Here is a 20,671-nt window from a genome sequence, read left to right on the forward strand (position 1 = left end):
GCGGGAGGCGGTGCGCGGGGCGGCCGTGAGGGGAGGAGGCGCCGCGGCCCCCCTGCCCCGTCCCCTTCCCTTCCCGCCCGGCTCCGCTTCTCTTCTCGCTGGAAGCCACGGGCGCTTCCTTGTGAGCGCGGTGCCGTGCGGGCACCTGTGCGTCCCTCTGTCAGAGCAGAGCTTGGTATTGCTGAGGGCAGCACTGACATCCCCACACATCCCCACACACAGAGCCGGGAGCTCGGTGCTGAGCAGCGAGTCACCCGCTTTGTGACGGCCTGAGTGGCTGCTGAGGAAATCCATCGTATTTCATCCTGTTTCATCAGCATCCCCCCGCCAGCCCCTGCTCTGTGTGCACTCGCACAAGGTTAGTCCTTGCTCGTGTCTGTACAACCGGGTCCCTGATGCTCTGTGCAATACAAACTATAAGGGTGTGGATTTTAAAAAATACTCAGAGTTTTATATTCAATATTTATTCTAAAAATAATGAGTAAAATCCCATCCTAGTAAGGGTTGTTTGGAGCAAAATAATTTTAAAGTAGATAGGAAGCCTTTCTAGGTCTCCAAAGGCAGGATTGAGACACCTGTGATCTTGGTGTGCAGAGGGCAGGAACTGCTGTGCTAAAGGCAAACAGAGTTAGCTCAGGTTTCCAGGTTTACTGAGTGGAGTGTTGACTCTATTTGCGAAGAAAACAAAAAGACACGGTTACCTCATAGCTGGCCGATAAATACATCTCCCTTACAAGCAAGTAAACGTTTTGGAAGACCAGAGTGACTCATACTATTTCTGTAGGGTAAGTGAGAAGAAAATTGTTTGCAAGCTGTTCTATTTCTCTAAAATACACGCTAGAAATGAGTACAGAATTAGGAGGGGTGAATTGCTTCTGTCTGTGTGCAAGGACGATGAGGTACTATGAGACACCTCCCTCACACAATCAAGGAATAAATGGTTGCAGTTGTGGGGTGTTTCCTGCAAAGAGGAGAAGGCTGCTCACTGCCTGGTGCTGTCCCTACTCCCACCGCTTTTCAGGATGAATGCTAGTTGTAGTTCACTCCTTCATTCAATTATTTTGCTGTAAATCACACATTAAAGCCCCTTCCTCCTACCCAGTGAGAGTTACAGTTTGTGAAACATTTCTAGAACGAAACCACTGAAAAATCTCTAATTAGGCTTTCCCACCAGAAAGAGAAGTGCACTTTGAATCCCGAGTGCGGCTGGAGCCGAGAGCCGGGCAATGTGCGGGGGAGCACAAGTGGGTGACGGGGTCAGCGCCCGCCCCGGCTCGCCCAGCTCCTCTCACGTTACTCTGTAACGCGGAGCTTGGCATTCCTGCCTTCAGGCGCCTGAGTTCGCTTTGCTGTAGTTACTTTTTTACTCCTGGCCTGCATTCCTGCTCCAGGGATGTCAGCTCTTCGGGTCGTGTGGCGAAACCCAGCTTGTGTAAGAAACCATCAGAAGGTTTAAAATGCTGTGAGAAATTGGTGTCTTGGAATGAGGAGTAGAAATGTCCTATTACCTCTTTGGACCAGCTGTATTCCAACCTTTTTTTTTTTATGACATTGATATTATTATTGGCCAGTTTTGAAACACAAGCAGTTCTAGCTGCTTGAGTCCTTCAAAATTCAGCAGTTTGTTTGTGGTATTTGTACTTTGTTTTGGTTTTTTAAAATTTTTTTTTCCTATCACCATATTCAAGGTTTAACCTTAAAGCACAGAAAAGTTGGGGGCTTGACATTTCCATTTGTCCCTGACTTTCATTTCATGGCCATCTTGCTTTTAACATGGAAACAAAACTGACTGTGAAGAAATACCTCTCAGAGAAAAATATGTCTCTGTTAGTTCAGCCTGAAGATGGTTCATGTGTCTGCAGAAAAAAGGAAAGAAAATTGTTAATATTAAGATCTTGAATGCTGTAGGGTATTTTGTGTTGTCCCTTGATAATTAACTCTGTATTCCTGAAAGACGCTTATTCTTTTTATTTCATTTAATTTCGAGCTGGTTTTGAAGAAAATCTGAACAAGAGCATTTGCAATTTTTGGGTTTCAGCTCTGTCCTTGTTCAGGGCAAATTTGGAAGAGAATCTCTAAAGGGATTCTCTAGGAAGCAGATTCAATCGCGCTCCCCCCCCCACCCCCCCAGCCAGTTTGGGAAAAAATACTTCCTTGGAGGAAAAAGTGGAAAAAACCTGTTTATTAAACAAGCAAATCTAAACAATATTAAACAATAAAACTTCTTGCTACTCCAGAGAGAGAGACAAACTCAGAAAAATCCCCCGGGCTGCAGCTGGGCTCACTCAATCTTTGATCAGTCCCCCCCGATGCTGGAAATGCCACGGCCCAGGCCCAGCCCGCTGGGCCACTGGTGCGAGCTGCTGCTGCACTTCTGGTGTTCAGTCCAGAGCAGGTTTGAGCAGGTCCAAAGAAAGGAAAAAAAACCCCACAGTCCAGAGAACCTCTTTGCCTCAGCTAGCTACAACTAACTAGAAAAGCAAAGGAGAGCTCTGTCTCGCTGTCCATCCGCAGACAACACAGTCCAGGAGCAGGAATGTGGAGGAGGGAGTGCAGTTCTTGAAAATGATCTCTGCACTTCTTCCCCCCTCCTTCACTCTTGGAACAAGCCTTAAAGGTGCAAAACTTATTATTCAACATAAACAGGGCAGACAGTTGGGGATAAAGGCGTCATACAATCAACCTAGGACAAGCTGGTCCTCACCTTATGGCCTTCAATAATGAGAATTTGAATATTTGGCCAAAATTTTATCAACCATTCACGTGCTGTTAGGGACCTGTCTGCCCTTTCTTCCCTATTGGCATATAAATGTTCCATCCTTTTCTTACTGCGGCAGGATAACATAACCAGGGTGAGAAAAGCTTTCTGAAAACACTGCAGCTGCAGAGAATGGAAGCTGTTCTGAAGTGTTAGAAAAGAAAGTCACAAAAGATGGAGTCCACATGGTCCCCTTGTGGTTCAGACTGACTGAAGAAAGACTGAAGACTTTATCCCCTCAGAAAAGCAGCTGGGGCAACATGCAGCATTTACACCAAAAGTGAAATTTTTAAACCATGTAGAAAACAGTGGAAAGAAGCCAAATTTCCTATCAGAAGAACACAGTAAAGAAAGAGGGTTTGTGATTGTCTGTCCTTGCCTGAAGAACCTGGGGGATATAGGATTTGGCACGCAGTCATGGCCTGAGAGGCAGTAACAGCAGATGGATCACCTTGGCTGTGCGGCAGTTGCCTTGTCCTTGCTTGCAGTGAGACCTTGTGGTGCAAGGATAGAATGTTCCTGTCAATCCAGCAGATGTTCCAGCATGTCCTCCATATAAAATAGGCCTAGGAATGCTATTTCCTCCACACCCATAAATTACTTATTCCCATGGAGTGTGACTTCTGTTTTTAATCACTTACTTAAACTAGATACAGCCGTGCTAAGTTTAATAAATAGGCATTTTATATTTTATTTATATAATAGGCATTTTATATTTTAATAAATAGGCATTGTATCGAGCTGCTGAAAACCTGCTGGGCTGAAAGCATGGGCTGAAGGTGGAGCTGGGGGCAGCCAGGTTGGGTGGTGAGGGCTCAGAGTGATCCTATGCAGTTCATGTCTTTTAGAGACTTTATGGAAAGAAATGGAGAAATTTTAGGCCTAAACATTTCTCTTTTGGCAGTTAATTCCTACTGCATCTTGAGATGGAGTAGTGTCTCTAAGCCGTTTGTAAATATTTAAAATACCTTCTCCTCTTTGCTATGTGACTGCAGCAGACTGTCCCTTATCCTGGGAGATAAAGGCATGCTGGCTGCAGTGGAAGATAATGCTTCCCAGGGAGTTTGTGTGTCATTGCACAATCAATGGTCTTGCAAGGTCCTTGGGGTGTGATTATCTTAAGTTTCAGCTCGAAGGTGCAGTGGTGTAACTACTAAAGTAAAACTGCAATAGGGCAAATTTTAAGATGTAGGTATTTTATACTAAAAAGTGTATTTTTATTAATTTAGCATCTTCCCTATCTGTCCCATAGTCCAGTGCAAATTTAATCCCTGGAGCAGTGCCTGGTTTGTCTTCAGCTCCAGAGCAAGCAGAGGTAACCAGCCAAGAGCAAGCACCCCACAGCAAAGGGGAACAAAAGACATTGCAGCCAAGCCTGGCAAATGCAGCTCCTGCTGGAATGGCTGGGTGGTCAACAGCATCTAGGGAAACACATGGCTCCAGCTGACCTCTCTGCTGTGCAGCTGATGGGAGGGACTTTGTGCTGGTGGAAAATACATTGTGTTTCAAACTGCCAGCGCTGGAGTCCCCTGCAGGATCTGAATGGAGTCCTGACAAATATTTTGTTAGAGTTATTTACTGTTACCTCTGGAATAAGCATTATAATGTATCTAGCAGTGCCGAGTTCTTATCAGCAGGACTAGAATAGGAAAGAAGTGCAGTTTAATTCCAGCCAATGAAATTTCAGCAGCAGTAAGTCAGGGACTGACTGACTTCACTAAAGACTACCCCAAAAGCAATCTAAGGCACTGTCTGTTCTTAGGCTGCACTAGATCCCTCTGTGCACCTCAGTTTTGAAAGCCTCCACAGGAACAGTGCAGATTTGGGTGCTCCTCATGTACAACCCTGAATCCTTGTCAAGGCAAGAGAAGGTGGCTAGGAATATGCAAATTTAATTCAGCATTAATTCAGCTTCAGCATTACCTAAGTCAGTGTCTTGCTATTTAAGAATGGTGTGTTAAGGGTAAAGGAAATATAATTTGTCAAAGGGAAAACTCAAGATCTGGGTGTGATAGTGTGCTAATCAGTAAAGAAATTTAATTTAAGATCAGCATCAGCCCCACTTCTGCCTGATTAACTGCTGGGGAAAGTTTTTTTTTTATTTTCTATTGGCAAAGTTTAGTGAGTGATAAGCGAGAATAACCATTAATTCTTACCTGCTTCATCTGGGAACTGCATGATTCTGTTACAGCACAGACATGACTAATAGCAAGCTCCTTCCAACTGCTGGGGGACAGGCTGTTTGTGTGCCTTAACTTTTCAGTGTTTCAGGGTCTTCAGACAGGACTTAGAAGAACCCATGCTATCTCACATTGGAGTCCAATGTGCAAGGGAGCTGGCTACAAGTCCTCAGCAAGATTGCATCTGTCTGGTAACCCTTTTAAGCTCATTTCATACAAACTTGGTGAAAATAACATACTACTACCATTGAATGTTACAGAGAGCTCATTACAATTGAGACTCAGTTTCACTGAGCAGCAGCAGAAACTGAGACAGAAGCAGAACAGTTTTATAAGTTTATTGTAAAGACCTTTACAATCTCAGTACAGAGATAAGGATATAAAATGATGCTGCTTAGAATTAAGGCTGGTTGGTGGTCATCCAAATTTCACTGTTCAATGGAACTCAAGCAAGAGCAACTGGTTTCTGACTGTACATATTTTTATTTGTGTTCCATCATTACAGTGAGATCACAAGTTATTTCAAAGACTCAATGCCTGTTTATTATAAAATAAAGGACATTATTTACATGATGAAAGAAAAATTTCAGCATTTTAGTGGAATGGATGACTGATACTGCAACAAATTTAGTCCACATACTTCCCAAGAATGTCACCATCTCTAAACAAGTAGTAGTCCTGTAAAGAAAAGAACCGTTAGCTTCTGTCATGTAAATCTTTTTCTTATTTCGTAAATACTGTCTTGTTCTGAGTCAGCATTATTGCAGTCATTAAGAACAAAACCAAAAGCTAACCAAGAAGTCAACATGTAGAGCTAGTCTTAAAAAAGTTCTTTTTGCTCCTAAGATAATCTTTGGAGAGCTATCAAGCTACTTCTAGCAGTGGGAAAGCACAAGAACTGTTAGAATACAATTCTGCAGGCTTTCCCTACCAAAAACAAGGATGCCCCCAGGAATTCCTAAGCCTTTTTGGATTCTCTCTAATATGTACCTGACATATGGAACATTTTGCCCACCCAGCAAAGGTCAGGTCAGAGGTTCTCATGGCTGCTTCCTTTTATGCAGGGGCAGAAGTAGCAGTAGCACAGCTACCAGAGGGTGGCTGGATCCAGCTGCTCCCTCCCTTGTGCTGTGCAAATGCTGTCTTCTTGTGTGAATGGTGTGAACACCATTAAGTAACCACAGTATTTATCACTGGCATTTCAGGAACCATTCTGATTTGCACTCACAAAGTTGGGAAACCTACCTTATCTTCCAGTATGATCTTAGTACCACCATATTCTGGGAGCAAAACCTTTTCACCAACTTTTACACTCACTGGCTGAATCTCGCCATTCTGGAAAAAGAAAAAAAAAATCCTTACTTTTCTGTAATAGAATACCTCCAAACTACCACAATCCATCTGTGTACATCAACATTCAGGAAATCACAACTCTGCACTTAGTTTTGACTGTTAATACAAGCCTGAGGTCTTTGCTTGACACACTGAATAGGACTTCACTTAAAGAACCATGAAACCCCCTTGTAAAATCAAGGGACAAAGTACATTTCCATATTCTATAACCAAGGATAATTTCTCCAAGTGCCAGTTAAGAAAGTACTTTCCCATTTCTGTAACTTTGATAACTTGTCACTGTTGCCATCAATTCACTTGTTTAGGAACACCTGATGAAATTTAATTAAATTTTCATATTATAAATAAAAAATTAACACATTAGTCAAATATTTTCACCCTTTCAGAATATAAACCATTAAAAATCAGATCCTGACACAAACCAGCCTGGGACGTATAGAGGGACTCACGATAAAGGAAGGCCAAGGCAATGTGCCCAAGTTGAAATTTAACCTGTTTTCCAGTGTTGCTACTGACTGAACACTGCTCTGGTGGGGAACCAGCTCTTCTGATGTGAGAGCCCCCAAGCACTGGCATTTTTGTGAACTCTTATTGCCATATACATATCCAATGTGCAAAATTAACAAACAGTTATTCAACAATTATTTCTTTTGATTGCTGACTTTTTTTAGTCCAAGAAGCCTAATCCTTACGGACAATGATATTTTGCACAGCACAAGGCAGCCAATACCACATTCTGGGGTTCCACCCTGCTCACAAGTCACAGACATTTGGGCACGTAATAATTTTAACAAAGAAGTCTACTGGTCCCTAAAGGTTTTGGCTGAGATGTGATGAAATATGGTATCACATAAAACACTGTCTACATATTTAAAATTAACCAACACCACCAACACCTCCCCAGAAAACTCCCCACCACCAAACAAGCAAACATACCCCACAAAAACCAATCAGCAAACAATATAAACTCCACTCCATTTCACAAATGATGAAAGGAATGCTGGAATTCATTTCAGGACAACTTGAGATTTCTACCTGATTTTAGAATCCCCACTTGCAATTTCAGCCATCACAGTCATCCATTACCACTTTTGCACTACAACCATCCCACTCTCACAGCAACATTCCAGCGACCACCACACCATTACTGGTTCTACCAAATGGAATGCTTCAGGGTAATTACCTTTCCTCTGCCTCCAGATCCAACTGCTACTACTGTTGCCTGTAGTACCTTCCCTTGGGATTTTTCTGGTATCATGATTCCTCCTTTGGTTACTGTCTCAGCCGCACATCGCTCAACCAGCACACGATCAAAGAGGGGAAGAAATTTCCTAAATGCTTTTCCTGCCTGTGGAGGTAATTGTACATTAGTAACAAGAGTGCCATTACAACAAAAACTGCAATTAAAAGGAGTTTTAAAAATCCAACACATAATGATTTCTCCTTTGAGAGAGATGAATAGTGTTAAGACAGCTGCTAAGCACTTCTTTAATAGCAGCAAACAAATACCAGCTTTGACTGCATCAGAAACTCCTGAAGGCACAGGCAGATGCTGGGCAATCCTGACAATTTGGCTGTAGGAAGATGTACTCCAGCTGGGGAATAAACCACCCTCGGACAGAGCAGACTCCTCTGCCTGGAAAGGCCTCTAGGCTTTTAACACCAAACCCTTAGTTGCTATAGCTTGGTGAAATAATTATTGATTATTTGAACTGCATTTCTCCAGTTCACAACCAGATCTAATGAAGATTAAGGACACCTTGGGAGAGCTGCATCTATACTTGTGAATTAAAACATTAAAGAATCACAAGTCTAGCCAGGTGCCTCATTGTCAGCCTTTCTCAGGTGCCTTCAAGCACCCTTTCACAAAATATAGGTGAGAATCTGCAGCCTGAGCCACAGTGCTGTTACTTATACCAACTTCTACAAAGAGATTCAGAAAAAATTAAAAGAAAGTTTAGGTCAAGACCCTGAAAATGAGATGCTAGGCACCCTTCTAGCTCAACTGCTTTGGTATCTGCTTCTGCTTAAGCAGAGTCAAGTTGAGGGGTTTTTATTAAGCTGTTGGGTTTTCCCCTCATATCTGGTTTGGTTTGGGGTTTTTTTACAACTACTTACTGCTACCTGTCTGCATTTCAGAACCGGCAGTCTAATTCCCATAGGCCAGATAAATGCGAGCAAATGCATTTATCCAAACGCACGGGGGTCAGGAAGAAGGAACTTGCTTTGATTTAGAAGGAAAGATATGGCAACTTGCCAAGTCACATGGAGCTAGTGCTCCACTAGACAGGTACACAGAGCCCACACTCAGAAAGAGCCAGAAGGGCCTGGCATCCGTGTGCCCTTTGCTGGCACTCACCGCTATCCACACACGCTTGAGAAGTGGCAGAAAGCAGAGTCACAGGCAGAGCGCGAACAAAAGGCAGCTCAGAGAAGATGTTGTATTTGACTGCTGTCAGCAGCACAGAGATGAAAGATACCCAAGGGAAAAGGCTGCCAGTTGTGTATATTTCATTCTGTTAAGATAATATCGCTGACCCTCTTTTTTAAGAGCTGTTTAACGTTTACCAGAAATTAAGCTGCCAGATTAATGATCGTGAACATTTTACACTAAGTTTTAATTCTTCACGCTATTATCATCATAAGAACCAACTATCACTGCAAGAACAAGGGCAACTCAGTCAAACTTTCCTTCTTCCCTATAAAAATTTCACTAAACGTATAGAACGAGAGCTCTGGAACTTGGCACGGGTTTCTATCTCCGCAGTGACCCGCCGTGGCCTGTGCGGCCCAGCCCTGCGGCGCTGCTCCCGTTACTGCGGCGGGGAGGAACCTGAGCTCGAGCGTCTGCGCAGCCAAAGGCAGCCCCAGCAAACCTCCCGCCACGTCCCGGCCGCAGCCCCCGCGCCTGCCGGGGGAGTCGCCTCTGCCCCACGGACTGCGTGACCTTGCGGCGCCGCCACCCCCGGCTCCTCCTTCCCCGCGCCTCCCCGCGCCCCAAAGCTGCCCGCGGGCCCGCGGGGACCGAGCACAGCCGTGCGCGGCCGCGGCTGCCCGGGGGCCCCGGCAGCGACACAACCGCGGGGAGGAGCAGGGGCGCCGCCGGGCCCCGAGGGCTGTCTGTCCCCGCGGCGCCGGACACGCGGGGCGGGGCAGCCCGGGGCCGCAGCAGCGATGGAGAGACGGCGCGGCGGGGCCCCGGCACTCACCATGCTGCTCCCGCGCCGCCCGCACCGAGTGACCGCGCCGCCGCCAGCACACACGTGAGGAAGGTCACGGCGGGCGCATGCGCGACCGGCACCCCGCCCCGGGGCGGAGCAGACCCGCCCCCCTCCCCCGGCCCCGGGGATGTTCAGAGCCGCCGGTTTTTTCCGACCTCTGCGGCCCCCTCCCAGTCCCGGGAACGGCTGCGCCCCGGCGGCACCGCGGGCCCGCCGCGCAGCTCCTGCGGCGCCCCAGGCCGGGCTCCGCACGGAAGTGAGGTCAGCTCACCTCTGACCCGCGGCGGCCATGAGCGTTCCAGAAGGTTCTGGAATCAGCGGGCCCGAGAACATGAATAGTTCATGCTACGATCCATTAGCGCATGCGCAATTTTAGCCCGCGGCCCAGCGCGGCATGCGGGCTGTGGGCGGGCGCGGAGGCCATGCTGGTTCCGGGGCCGGGCGGCCGGAGCCGCACATGGGCCGGCGGCGGCGCGGGGGCGGGGCCGAGGCGGTGAGTGCCGAGCGCCGCCCGCCGCCGCCGCGCCAGACGTGCCCCGCGAGTCCGCAGAGCCGCGGTGCTGCTCCCGCGCTGCCGCAGGTGAGCGGGAACGTGCCCGGCGCGCCGGGCCCGCGCTGCTCTGCCCGGCCTGGGAAGGGCACGGGGGTCCCGCTCCTTCGGCCGCGCTTCCCGCGGGGGCCGCGCGCCGGGAGCGGCCGGGCCCGGGCGGCGGGAGCGGGGGGCGGCCGCGATGCGGGCTTTGCGCTCGGGGGCCGGGAGCGGGCCCCGCACCTCCCGCGGGCCGGCGGTGGCGCGGCGGGCCGGGCGGGCGGCGGCGGGGGGCGGGCGGCGCTGACCTTGCTGCGCGTGTCCTGGTGCAGCGGCCATGTGCCCACGGGGCCCTGCCCGGCGCAGGGGCTCCTGCGGGCCCGGGGTGGCGGCCGCGGCCTTGTCGCTCTTCTCTCCGCCCTTGGTGGCGTAGCGGGCTGTGGGAGCCGTACCCGAGCTGCCGCTGCTGCAGCCGCGGGCGGGCGCGGCCCCCGCGCTGAGCACATGGAGCCGCGGGCGCTCCGCGCTGCCCTCGCCGCGTCCTGCCCCGCTCCGGGCGGGAGGGGCTCGGACGTGCTGGAGGCCGCGCGGGGAGGAGCTGCTGCCGCGCGGGGCTCGGCGTGAGCATCGGGGACACCCGGCCCGGTACTCGCAGTTACTTGTGTGTCGCGATTTCAGCCAGTCGAAAAATTAAAGATTCATCGTGCCTGCTTTACTTCCTGAATCTGTTCCCCCTCTTTTCCTGCAGAAGTAGCTGTGCAAAGCCATAATGCTTTTGGTTTTCTCTGCCTTTCTTTTAATATTTTAGACATGCTCCGTTTATCTACAGTACTCCGTCAGATAAGACCAGTGTCCAGATCCCTCGCCCCCCATCTAACACGAGCCTATGCAAAAGATGTGAAATTCGGAGCAGACGCGAGAGCTCTGATGCTGCAAGGAGTAGATCTTTTAGCAGATGCTGTAGCTGTCACCATGGGGCCAAAGGTAATGGAAAATTTGGCCTTTGTGTTAGCACAGACCTGGCTGAAAATACTGTAACAGAGAACAATTTTTGAGTTTTTCTCGGTGAAGCTGCACGATTGTGTTTGCAGACCTGCAGTGCCAAGGGGTAGGGGAATGGACAGGCTCCTGCAAGCAGCTGTAGTCTCATGTCCACCAAAAGTGGGGCAACAGTGCATGTGCTTTTTGAAGTAACAAAGTAAAATTCCTTGGAGTCTTGTGAAAGGTACATTATATTCGTCTAAACAGTTTAAAGGTTAAGGAGTTGTGCATAATGTGTTACCAGCTCAGTTGATAACCTGTAACAATGCAGTAGATAATGTAACTGTCTGTGTCCTGGGGTAGGTTAATCAGCACGTGGGTGTCTTGGTTGGATTTTTTTATCATGCTTGTTTTGTTTGTTTGTTTTTTAACAAATTAAAATTTTGTGTTGGTTTACCTTTTAAATATTAATAAGCTTTTAAAAATAGCCTACGTGTAATGTTGAGTTTTGAATTGGCTGGTGAGTATTACCAGCCTAAGTGAAATTTCACAGTAGTGCATTTATTACCCTATATTACCATTACCCTATTTTCTGTCCTGTAAAGGAGATCTGGGTCTCTTGGAAAACCAGCTGTGGTATTCTGCATAGTCATGCAATGTGCAGTAGGGCTTGAAATGAGATTCTTCTTTTTGAGGAAGAGACATGGATTTTCTAGGGGGTTATGTGAATATCTGTTCCGTGTAATAGCATGTGCATGGTAATTCTTCTGAGGGCTGCTTGGCCCCTGTAACATTATTTCATGTATTTTCTGCCCATTTTTAGTGCTATACCAGTTTCATTCAAAGGCAAAAATGCCATAAAGCTGAGCAGATGAAGGTTAAGGATCAATTATGTCAGGAAGCCGTGACTGTTTCCATAAAGGAACAAAGTTTAAGCGTAGTTGGTTAATTTAACTCTTGTTTTTTTGGATCAGGCTACTTTATGAATGCTGAAGCATAGTTCTAATCCACTGGCTAAAGGGCAGCTGCTGATGCAACTTAGTGTAACCTGTGGGGATTTTTGTTCGTTATGCTGTTCTTCATGTATTGTAAAAATGGAGGGGTTGTGCTGCAGTGCCTTGAGTCTGCTTCTGGCATTTTTAAGAAACATCACTCTGGTGAGGAAACCTCCTTTGGCACTGCTCTACATTTTAATGAGCCCAGTTTGCAGTCTCACAGAATCTTTTGGTGGTGCTCCAGTATGTTGAACAGAACTGGTTTGTGTGGGAGCCAGACCATTCTAAATGCCTGTGCACTTACTGGTGGTGTTTGTTCCCTTCTTCAGGAACACAGACAGGTGTTTTTGCTGCTAAAAGAGCAAGCCCTTTCATGTGATTTGTTATCTAGGTTTTGTTATGCGCCTCTTCTCAGAGCTGCAAACCAACCATTAAGAATAAGACTATATCAAATACAAAACAGAATTAAGCAAACCAGGAGATGTTATATGAAAAATTTACTTACTGGTAGCATGCTCCTCCACAGAGGAGTTTTCTTATACTTGAATCACATTTATATTTAGAAGGGCAGGTCAAATAAGATAATAGTGCATTGTTTTATCATAACTATTCCATGGCACAGAGGTAAATTTCCTTAAGTTCTTCCCCTGGTTCAGCCTGAGTAACTGAAGCAGAAGCTTTCCTTGTAGCTGCTGGGGTGCTGTGCTTCAGGAGCAGTGAGGCCTCATGCCTGGCAGGCAGCCAGAGCTGGGTCAGTTTTGAGGCAGATGTGTGTGGGCTCTGAGCAGGGGAGGGGCACAGGGCACACAGCGCTGGGTGCTGCACGGGAATCCTTGCCTGGCTCGGGATCCCCACCCTGGGCTCGGAGAGCTCTGGCAGGAGCCGGTGGGGTCAGCTCCGAGCAGGACCTGACAGACCAAGTGAGGGGACTTGTGCAGGGCTGGCTGGGAGGGACAGTGCTGAGCTGGGGCTCTCCCCTCCCTCTTCCAGAGCTCCAGCTGTCAGGATAGCAGAGGAGTTTCAGAGCAGCAGTAAACCAGTGGTGGCTCCTTGAGTTTCCGCTGCCTGCAGCTCAGACTGGAACATGACTGGGACAGCTGTTGGTTCCCGTGTTAGCTCTGCCTATTAGATACAATGCTCTGACTTTTTAGTTGGATTCAGGTGAGACCTAAGAAGAGACAAGCTTGGTAACTTGCAGTGTTTGAGAAATTACTGTAACACATAAACAGACATTTGAAGTATTCTTAGTTGTCTGTGCTAATCACTCTTAAGGTTTGCAAGTCTGCTTTTTTTTTTCCTTCCAGAATGTGCAACAAATTGAGCTTTGTATTACTTGTTTTTCAATCACAAAGAATGTTTATTGTGATGTGATTAAAAATTTGAAAATTTGGTTGTTTGATTTGCTGTGTCTTTAATTAAATATTAGCATAGGGGTAAAATATTAGCATTAGAGAGAATCTCTTCAGTTTTTTCTCTACAGTCAGTGTTACTTAATAGCAGTTATTAAGCCTTACAGCTGAAGAATGGGTATTAAAGTATGTGTTTGAGAAGTCCCAGCTGAATGTCCCTTGTAATCTTTGACTGTTTAAAATTTTCAGTTGAGCTCTTGAGAGTAACATGCTTTGGGTTGGCTTGGATTTAAAATTTGGTTTTTGTCCCCCTAGGGAAGAACAGTTATTATTGAACAAAGCTGGGGAAGTCCCAAAGTGACAAAAGATGGTGTGACAGTAGCAAAGGCAATTGACTTGAAAGACAAATACAAAAATATAGGAGCCAAGTTAGTTCAAGATGTTGCCAACAATACCAATGAAGAAGCAGGAGACGGTACCACTACTGCAACAGTCCTTGCACGAGCTATTGCCAAGGAAGGCTTTGAGAAGATCAGCAAAGGAGCCAATCCAGTAGAAATCAGGAGGGGTAACTTTTTTCTGTTGTTTTTAATATTTGATTGCTGTATTTTGTTTTTCATATCCTAAATTTGACTTGTTTTCTGTTTGAAGAGTCACCATAAAGGGTTATTTGATGTTTAGAGAATACAATTGGGTTTTTTATACTGTGGACTCTGAACAATCATTAATTTGTTTAAATCATTGTACTATTTTACATGCAGTCAACTTGATTGATTTGTTGTTAGTGAACTCCAGTTAAAGCCATTTCTGCGTAATAGCCATGTAAACAAATCTGTTACAAATTTCAATCATGACAGTATCTCACATCAATTTCAAAAACCCATCACTGCATACACAAATGACAGTATGGAACAACAACTGTTTGGCTTTGAACATGCAAACAATCATTTTTGCAGTGTGGACTTCAGTTTGAAAGGAAACCTGTTTGTTTTGGTGGGTGGGTGCTTGGTTTGTGTTTTCTGTGCTTTGCTGTGTTCGCTCACAAGTGCCCTGTTCGTCCTCAGGGGTGATGCTGGCAGTGGATGCCATCACAGCTGAACTGAAGAAACTGTCAAAACCTGTTACAACTCCCGAGGAAATTGCACAGGTAAGAAAAAAACACACAATAAAATGTAACCCAAATTTAGGCAGCTGTTTCTCAGAAGAAGTTTTGTGAAGTTAGTTGTGCATCTTGACACTGGGTACTTTTCTTTATTTGTCAGAAATAGTCTTCAGTTGAATTGCTAGAAGCTAGTTCAGAAGTGGGCAGATTTTTTCATCTTCAGGTTTCATTCTAAAGTATGGTTGTAAAACATGTATGTGTGTACTTGGGAAGAATTGATGGGAGCAAAGCTCTCTTGTGCATGGAAGTGATGGCAGAGTACTGAGGGTGTGGCAGATCTGCTGTGAGAAATCAGGTTCAGGTGTGTTGGTGGTCCTGGGTTGTTTGTCCCTGTGCCTGGAGATGGCCTGGGTGCGAGCCCAGTGCAGGGAATCTGGCTCTGTGCTGCAGTGCCCAAGGGCCTGAGCCCTTCTGAGCAAGTTCCTGGCTCCTGCTGTGAGTGTGCTGCACTCCGCTGCCCTGCCTTGTCAGAAATGTCAGTGTTGCACGTGGTTATTCTGATTTCTTTTTATCATGAGGAAACACCTTGCATTGGAAAATAAGATTAAATGTCTTATTCTTTTAGGTTGCCACAATATCAGCAAATGGAGATCAGGAAATTGGCAATATAATCTCTGATGCAATGAAAAAAGTTGGACGAAAGGGTGTGATCACTGTCAAGGTAAGAACTCACCAAGTGACTGTCTCTTCTGTTAGGGCTGGCTTTTGTCACATGTGATGCTGCTGCTGCAGCTCACATTCCATAATTCCTCCCCAGCTCCTTAGATCAGAGTTTGATCACTGTTCCCTCTTACATTCTTTCTGTTTTGGAGAGAAGCACATGAAACTGATGTGGGATCCAGAGTCTTTCAATCTGTTGTGCATGATATGCTAAAACTGTACTTGTGCTTTTGGTAGCAAACGGGAGATTTTTAATACAGACTTTCTTGCATCTAAACAGGATGGAAAAACTTTAAATGATGAACTGGAAATCATTGAGGGTATGAAATTTGACAGAGGCTACATCTCTCCATATTTTATTAACACAACTAAAGGTGAGTTTAACAATAAGTCATGTCAAACGCCTTCCAGTGGCTTGTGTCAGTCAAAAATAATGGCACCTGTTCAAGGCTTTACAGTCCCTTCTGCTGTGCGCCACAGCAAATAGATCAGGGGGTCCTTCCCCATCAGAAAACTTGAACTTGGTAAAAGCTTGGTGTGTTGGGGATTCCTTTTTCTTCTCTGCAAAGTGTTCCTGGGAACATCAGGCTGGCCTTGCAACACAGCAGAACAATGGAGAATTGAGAGTGGAGTCTTGGAGAAAACAAGTTGTCTTTTTTTTTTTAATGCAGTTGGAAAGTGTAATCATTGTTCCAAAGCACCTGCTTAAGTTAAAATAATGCTTGATGTGTTTTTGTAATGAAATTATTCAGATAATGCATGTTGTTTCTGCAGGGCAGAAATGTGAATTCCAGGACGCTTACGTTTTAATCAGCGAAAAGAAAATCTCTAGTGTACAGTCCATAGTTCCAGCTCTTGAAATTGCCAATGCCAACCGCAAACCTTTGGTCATCATTGCTGAAGATGTTGATGGAGAAGCCCTCAGTACTCTAGTCTTAAACAGGTGAGACTTAAAATCCATTTGGTTTAAGGCTGCTTGTTCTCTTATCTGTGCCAAAGAAACAGCAGCTTCTAACACCACCATGCTTTATATCAACTCAGGCAGAACTTCAGTTGTGTCCTAACTACCTTTTTGAGAAAAACCACCTCAGTTTGTGATGGTCTCTTTGTTTGCTTGAATGCTAGAGCTGCAGTGAAATAATTTGGTTTAGTAATTACACTCATTCTCTGAATTTTTGCCTTTAGACTGAAGGTTGGCCTTCAGGTTGTTGCTGTAAAAGCACCAGGTTTTGGTGACAACAGGAAAAACCAACTTAAGGACATGGCAATTGCTACTGGTGGTGCTGTAAGTAATGATGTTTTAAGTGGCTTTTTGCTCCAAGGAATGTTAATGCTTTTTAAGAAGGAAAATACTGTGCATTTTTAGATCCTTGGCTTATATTTGGTGGGTTGCAGGCTGTATTCTTTCTTTCAAAAGTGTAACAGTAACTGATGCTTGAAACTTCTGGTTTTTTAAAATGCAGATGCTGATAATTGCTGTGTAATGCAATCCTGGCCAACCACATGTCCTTGTAACTGACTGAAGTCACATGAGATTTCCTTGCAGGATTTAGGTTTCAAAGGGGAGGGAGGAACTCCAAGATCATTGTTGCGTCTCTAAACACTTCCTGGACTCAGATGTGTTAAATACAATTACTTAAAGTGTTTGGAATTGACTGAATTAATTTTCTTGCTACTAAATTTTGCATATAGTTGATGCACGGATTAATGTCCCTTTGTGCTGCCCTTTTTTAATACGCACTTCAAAATCATAGCATGATATTGGGACCCAGAGAAGGCTGTTGAAATAAAACCTCACGTTTAAGGTAATGGCAGCACAAAGTAACCAACCAGCAAACTGTTCTTAAGTCAGTGACATGTCAATATCTGTAACTTCTCAAACTATAAGGAGGTGACCTGTGACAGGATTGAAGGAAACACCATGAAACTGTGTCAGGGGAGGTATAGGTTGGATATCAGGAAGAGGTTCTTCACCCAGAGGGTGGAACTGCAGTGATGTGGTTATTTTGCACCATTAGCCTGCTGTATGTGTTCATGTACTTGTAGATAAAAAAACCTGATGTGTGGGGAACCTGTGAATTCCAGATTGTCACACAATTTCTTTCAGGTGTTTGGAGAAGAAGGTTTGAACCTAAATGTGGAAGATATTCAGCCTCATGACTTTGGTAAAGTTGGAGAGGTCATTGTGACAAAAGATGACACCATGCTCCTTAAGGGGAAGGGTGAAAAGACTCAGATTGAAAAACGCATTCAAGAAATAATCGAACAGCTAGAGGTTACCACCAGTGAATACGAAAAAGAGAAACTGAATGAGCGATTGGCCAAACTCTCTGATGGAGTAGCAGTATTGAAGGTATTAAGAACTTGATAAAATCATGGTGAACTAAAGCTTAGGCTTCTTGAGGGCTCAGGTACAGAAGAAGACTTGCCAGTATGGGAGCGGGTGGGTTGGCTTTCTGGCACTTCTTAGGCATTGGCTGCTTAATTTGCTGGCAGCAGTGCTGTCCCCTCTGGGCTCCTTGTGCGGACCTTGACGTGTGGCTTGCTGCTGCAGGTGGGTGGAACGAGCGATGTTGAGGTGAACGAGAAGAAGGACAGGGTGACCGATGCCCTGAACGCTACCCGTGCGGCCGTGGAGGAAGGCATCGTCCCAGGTGGTGGCTGTGCCCTGCTACGCTGCATCCCAGCCTTAGATGCCTTAACTCCAGCCAACGAGGATCAGAGAATTGGTAAGCAAATGACTTGAAGAGTGTGTGTGGAAGTGATATAAGCACGCTTTCTCCTGTCCTGAGGCTTTATCAGGTGGCTTTCAGTGAGGTTTGAGTTACTTGATCTTAGGAACATCACATTTCTTTGGTGGGTTGGTCTCTGCTTTTGAGTGGGAAGAAGCTTTTTCACTGCATTGCTGACTGGCTGGTGTAAAACCCAGTAGCAGCATCCCAGCACAGAGTGGCAAATGTTTAGAGTTGGGAGCTGGCTGTTAAAGTCTTTGCCGCTAGACAAAATCTAATAATGCTCAAGAGACTGTGCGGCATATCAAATGGAAAAAGCCTTTGTGTTATGTTACACATAAATATAAAGAATAATACTTATTATTTTCTGTGGAAGTAAAACTAAAATGTGCATGAATATCCTTCAGAGGCTTCATTTGTTGGCAAGTGTCAAGTAGCAGAGAACCTTTCCTCCTGGAACTGACAAAAATAGCTTATGTACTTGCCTGGAGGGCTTTCTCTTCATACTGATCTCCAGCAGTAGGGCATTCATTGGCAGTGGGAGTGGTGTTTGTACATGGAGCTCCAACTATCCTGTTTCTTGCAGGCATTGAAATAATCAAGAGAACACTGAGAATCCCGGCAATGACTATTGCAAAGAATGCTGGTGTCGAAGGATCATTGATAGTTGAAAAAATCCTGCAGAGCCCATCAGAAGTTGGCTACGATGCAATGCTTGGGGACTTTGTAAATATGGTAGAAAAAGGAATTATAGACCCAACTAAGGTAACCTAAAGGTCTTAATTCTCAGCTTTGCTTCCTCCCACCTCCTGTGATGGTTAGCAGATCTTAAGTAGTTTCTTGCTTATTTTTAGGTTGTGAGAACTGCTCTGATGGATGCTGCAGGTGTTGCATCTCTCCTATCAACAGCAGAAGCAGTGGTGACTGAAGTTCCTAAAGAAGAAAAGGAGCCAGCAATGGGAGGAATGGGTGGGATGGGTGGAGGAATGGGAGGTGGCATGTTCTAATTCCTGGGGTAGAGGGATACATCATGAGCTGTGCTGTTGAAGACTGACAGTTCTGACTTTAAAAACTTGAGCTATCAGTGTGAGAGGATGGATAGTGACTGAAGTGAGGCTGGTGTTGAAAAGAATCACTGTAACCATCAGTTACCGGATTTCATTTAACACACGTGTAATTGTTTACAGTCATTGTCCATGCCTACAGATAATTTATTTTGTATTTTTTGAATAAAGACATTTGTACATTCCTGATAACTGGGTGCAAGCTCCATCTACCAAGGTCCTGATTTGAACTTAATTAAGGCACTTGATATTCTATTTCAGAATTTCTTGGTGCTTGCCAGTACTACTAGGAAGAACTTGGAAGCCACTGTGCGTGAGACTAGACAATTGTGTACAAAGTAGGCAAATAGAGCTATGTGACCTTTATGTAATAAACTGCTCAAAAGTTACAAAATGTATCACCTCCTTCATCTGCACACAAAGCCATAGTTATGAGAGAGCCTGGACAGCCTGCTGCTTCTAAGATTTAGTAGAAATTGACACTTATGCTTGAAAAAATGACAGGGCATTTCACTCTGAGAAACATTCCTTTGTCTAGAATGTTTCTCAGAAATGCAAGTGCTTTAATTTTGGTAGGAAATATCTAAGCTGAACTGCACTACAGTTCTTTGAAATATTAAACAATTCTCTGAAAACAAGGCATGTGGACTGACTTTATTTTGCCGTATCTGGTTGTTTCACGTGCTGGAACAGGTCCAGTGTACCTTTCACAGTCCCAGGGGAAGTGAAGTGCCCCGAGGGTACCAAACAGGTGAGTCTTTGCTAAGAAAGGGTTCTGGGGATTTCAGATAGTTCCTTTGCTCAGGAGTAGTATGTGATTACCTCCTCACCTTGAGCCTTCCATTCTTACCTTCCTCCTCTCTGGTAAGGGGTGCAGGATTTAGTTATTTTGCACTAGAAATGTTGCTTTGCCTCTCTGTGTTCTTTGACCTGACACCACAACTAACATTGTGCTGTCTTTTCTGCTTTCCAACTTGCAGGACAATGGTGTTTCCAATCTTGTGTATGTTTATATCTGATTACCTCAACAATCAAAATTGCTTTACAACTTCTCAGTTCTGTACAAATGACCTTAATCCACCTGTTGCTTTCCCCAGCTTCCTGCCCTTAATAAGAACTATCCTTCCACATATGGGATGTGTGACATTCTAATTTTAAGTAAAATGATCTGAAACTGTTTCAGGGTTGTCTTTATTTTGAAATAACATACCTTTCTATGTTATTTAATATGCTGTTCTCTAGTAACCATATGGATTACATATACTGCAGAGAAAGGATCGGCACCTGGCCTGAAGCTTCACCTAATTTCAGTAAGGAAATTTGGTAATGTAAGACAGCATAAAGTAAGGATTTAGAATCTGTTTAAACCTATTCACTTGGTTTCTTCAGAGACTGGGAAGAGAGTATTTCAGGAATAGAAGTACTGAACATGTATTTAATCAGGATGATATCACAGTAGGAGTATGGTACTGAAAAACCTCAAAGATGGAAGGTTTAGTGTTTTCTTACATGATTTATGATGATAGCTGGCCTTGGCAGTGCATGTCTGCAGGAAGTGCAGGGTCTCTTGTTACCTGCTTCCAGGGAGGACAGCACAGGTAGCTGGTTCTCAGAGGTAACACTTGCTTTGAAGTGTTGTTTGCATTAGGTGAGATGGAGGTAACTAAAGTGCAGCATGTACCACGGA

The 20,671-nt window shown here is 45.2% G+C and overlaps 2 protein-coding genes and 1 long non-coding RNA gene across 4 annotated transcripts; 2 read left to right on the forward strand and 1 right to left on the reverse strand.

Moving 5' to 3' along the window:
* The first annotated feature begins 7 nt into the window (after positions 1–7).
* Positions 8–5,865, forward strand: LOC115496003 (uncharacterized). Its single transcript, XR_003961368.4, has 2 exons — positions 8–358; positions 2,838–5,865. It is a non-coding gene; the product is annotated as an uncharacterized lncRNA (long non-coding RNA).
* HSPE1 (heat shock protein family E (Hsp10) member 1) lies at positions 5,262–10,653 on the reverse strand. Of its 2 annotated transcripts, none has more exons than XM_041717240.2 (4): positions 10,350–10,653; positions 7,475–7,639; positions 6,184–6,273; positions 5,262–5,616 (listed from the first exon to the last, which is right to left on the reverse strand). In XM_041717240.2, exons 1-4 carry the CDS (start codon positions 10,545–10,547, stop codon positions 5,566–5,568), a joined length of 504 nt encoding a protein of 167 aa, XP_041573174.1. In that variant the 5' UTR covers positions 10,548–10,653; the 3' UTR covers positions 5,262–5,565.
* HSPD1 (heat shock protein family D (Hsp60) member 1) lies at positions 9,934–19,622 on the forward strand. Its single transcript, XM_002192300.7, has 12 exons — positions 9,934–10,092; positions 10,850–11,025; positions 13,682–13,934; positions 14,431–14,513; positions 15,094–15,189; positions 15,469–15,562; positions 15,963–16,131; positions 16,374–16,473; positions 17,296–17,541; positions 17,743–17,917; positions 18,507–18,685; positions 18,775–19,622. Exons 2-12 carry the CDS (start codon positions 10,852–10,854, stop codon positions 18,925–18,927), a joined length of 1,722 nt encoding a protein of 573 aa, XP_002192336.1. The 5' UTR covers positions 9,934–10,092; positions 10,850–10,851; the 3' UTR covers positions 18,928–19,622.
* Positions 19,623–20,671: the final 1,049 nt, after the last annotated feature.

Source organism: Taeniopygia guttata, chromosome 7 (genome assembly GCF_048771995.1).
Source record: "Taeniopygia guttata chromosome 7, bTaeGut7.mat, whole genome shotgun sequence".
NCBI classification, from domain to species: Eukaryota; Metazoa; Chordata; class Aves; order Passeriformes; family Estrildidae; genus Taeniopygia; species Taeniopygia guttata.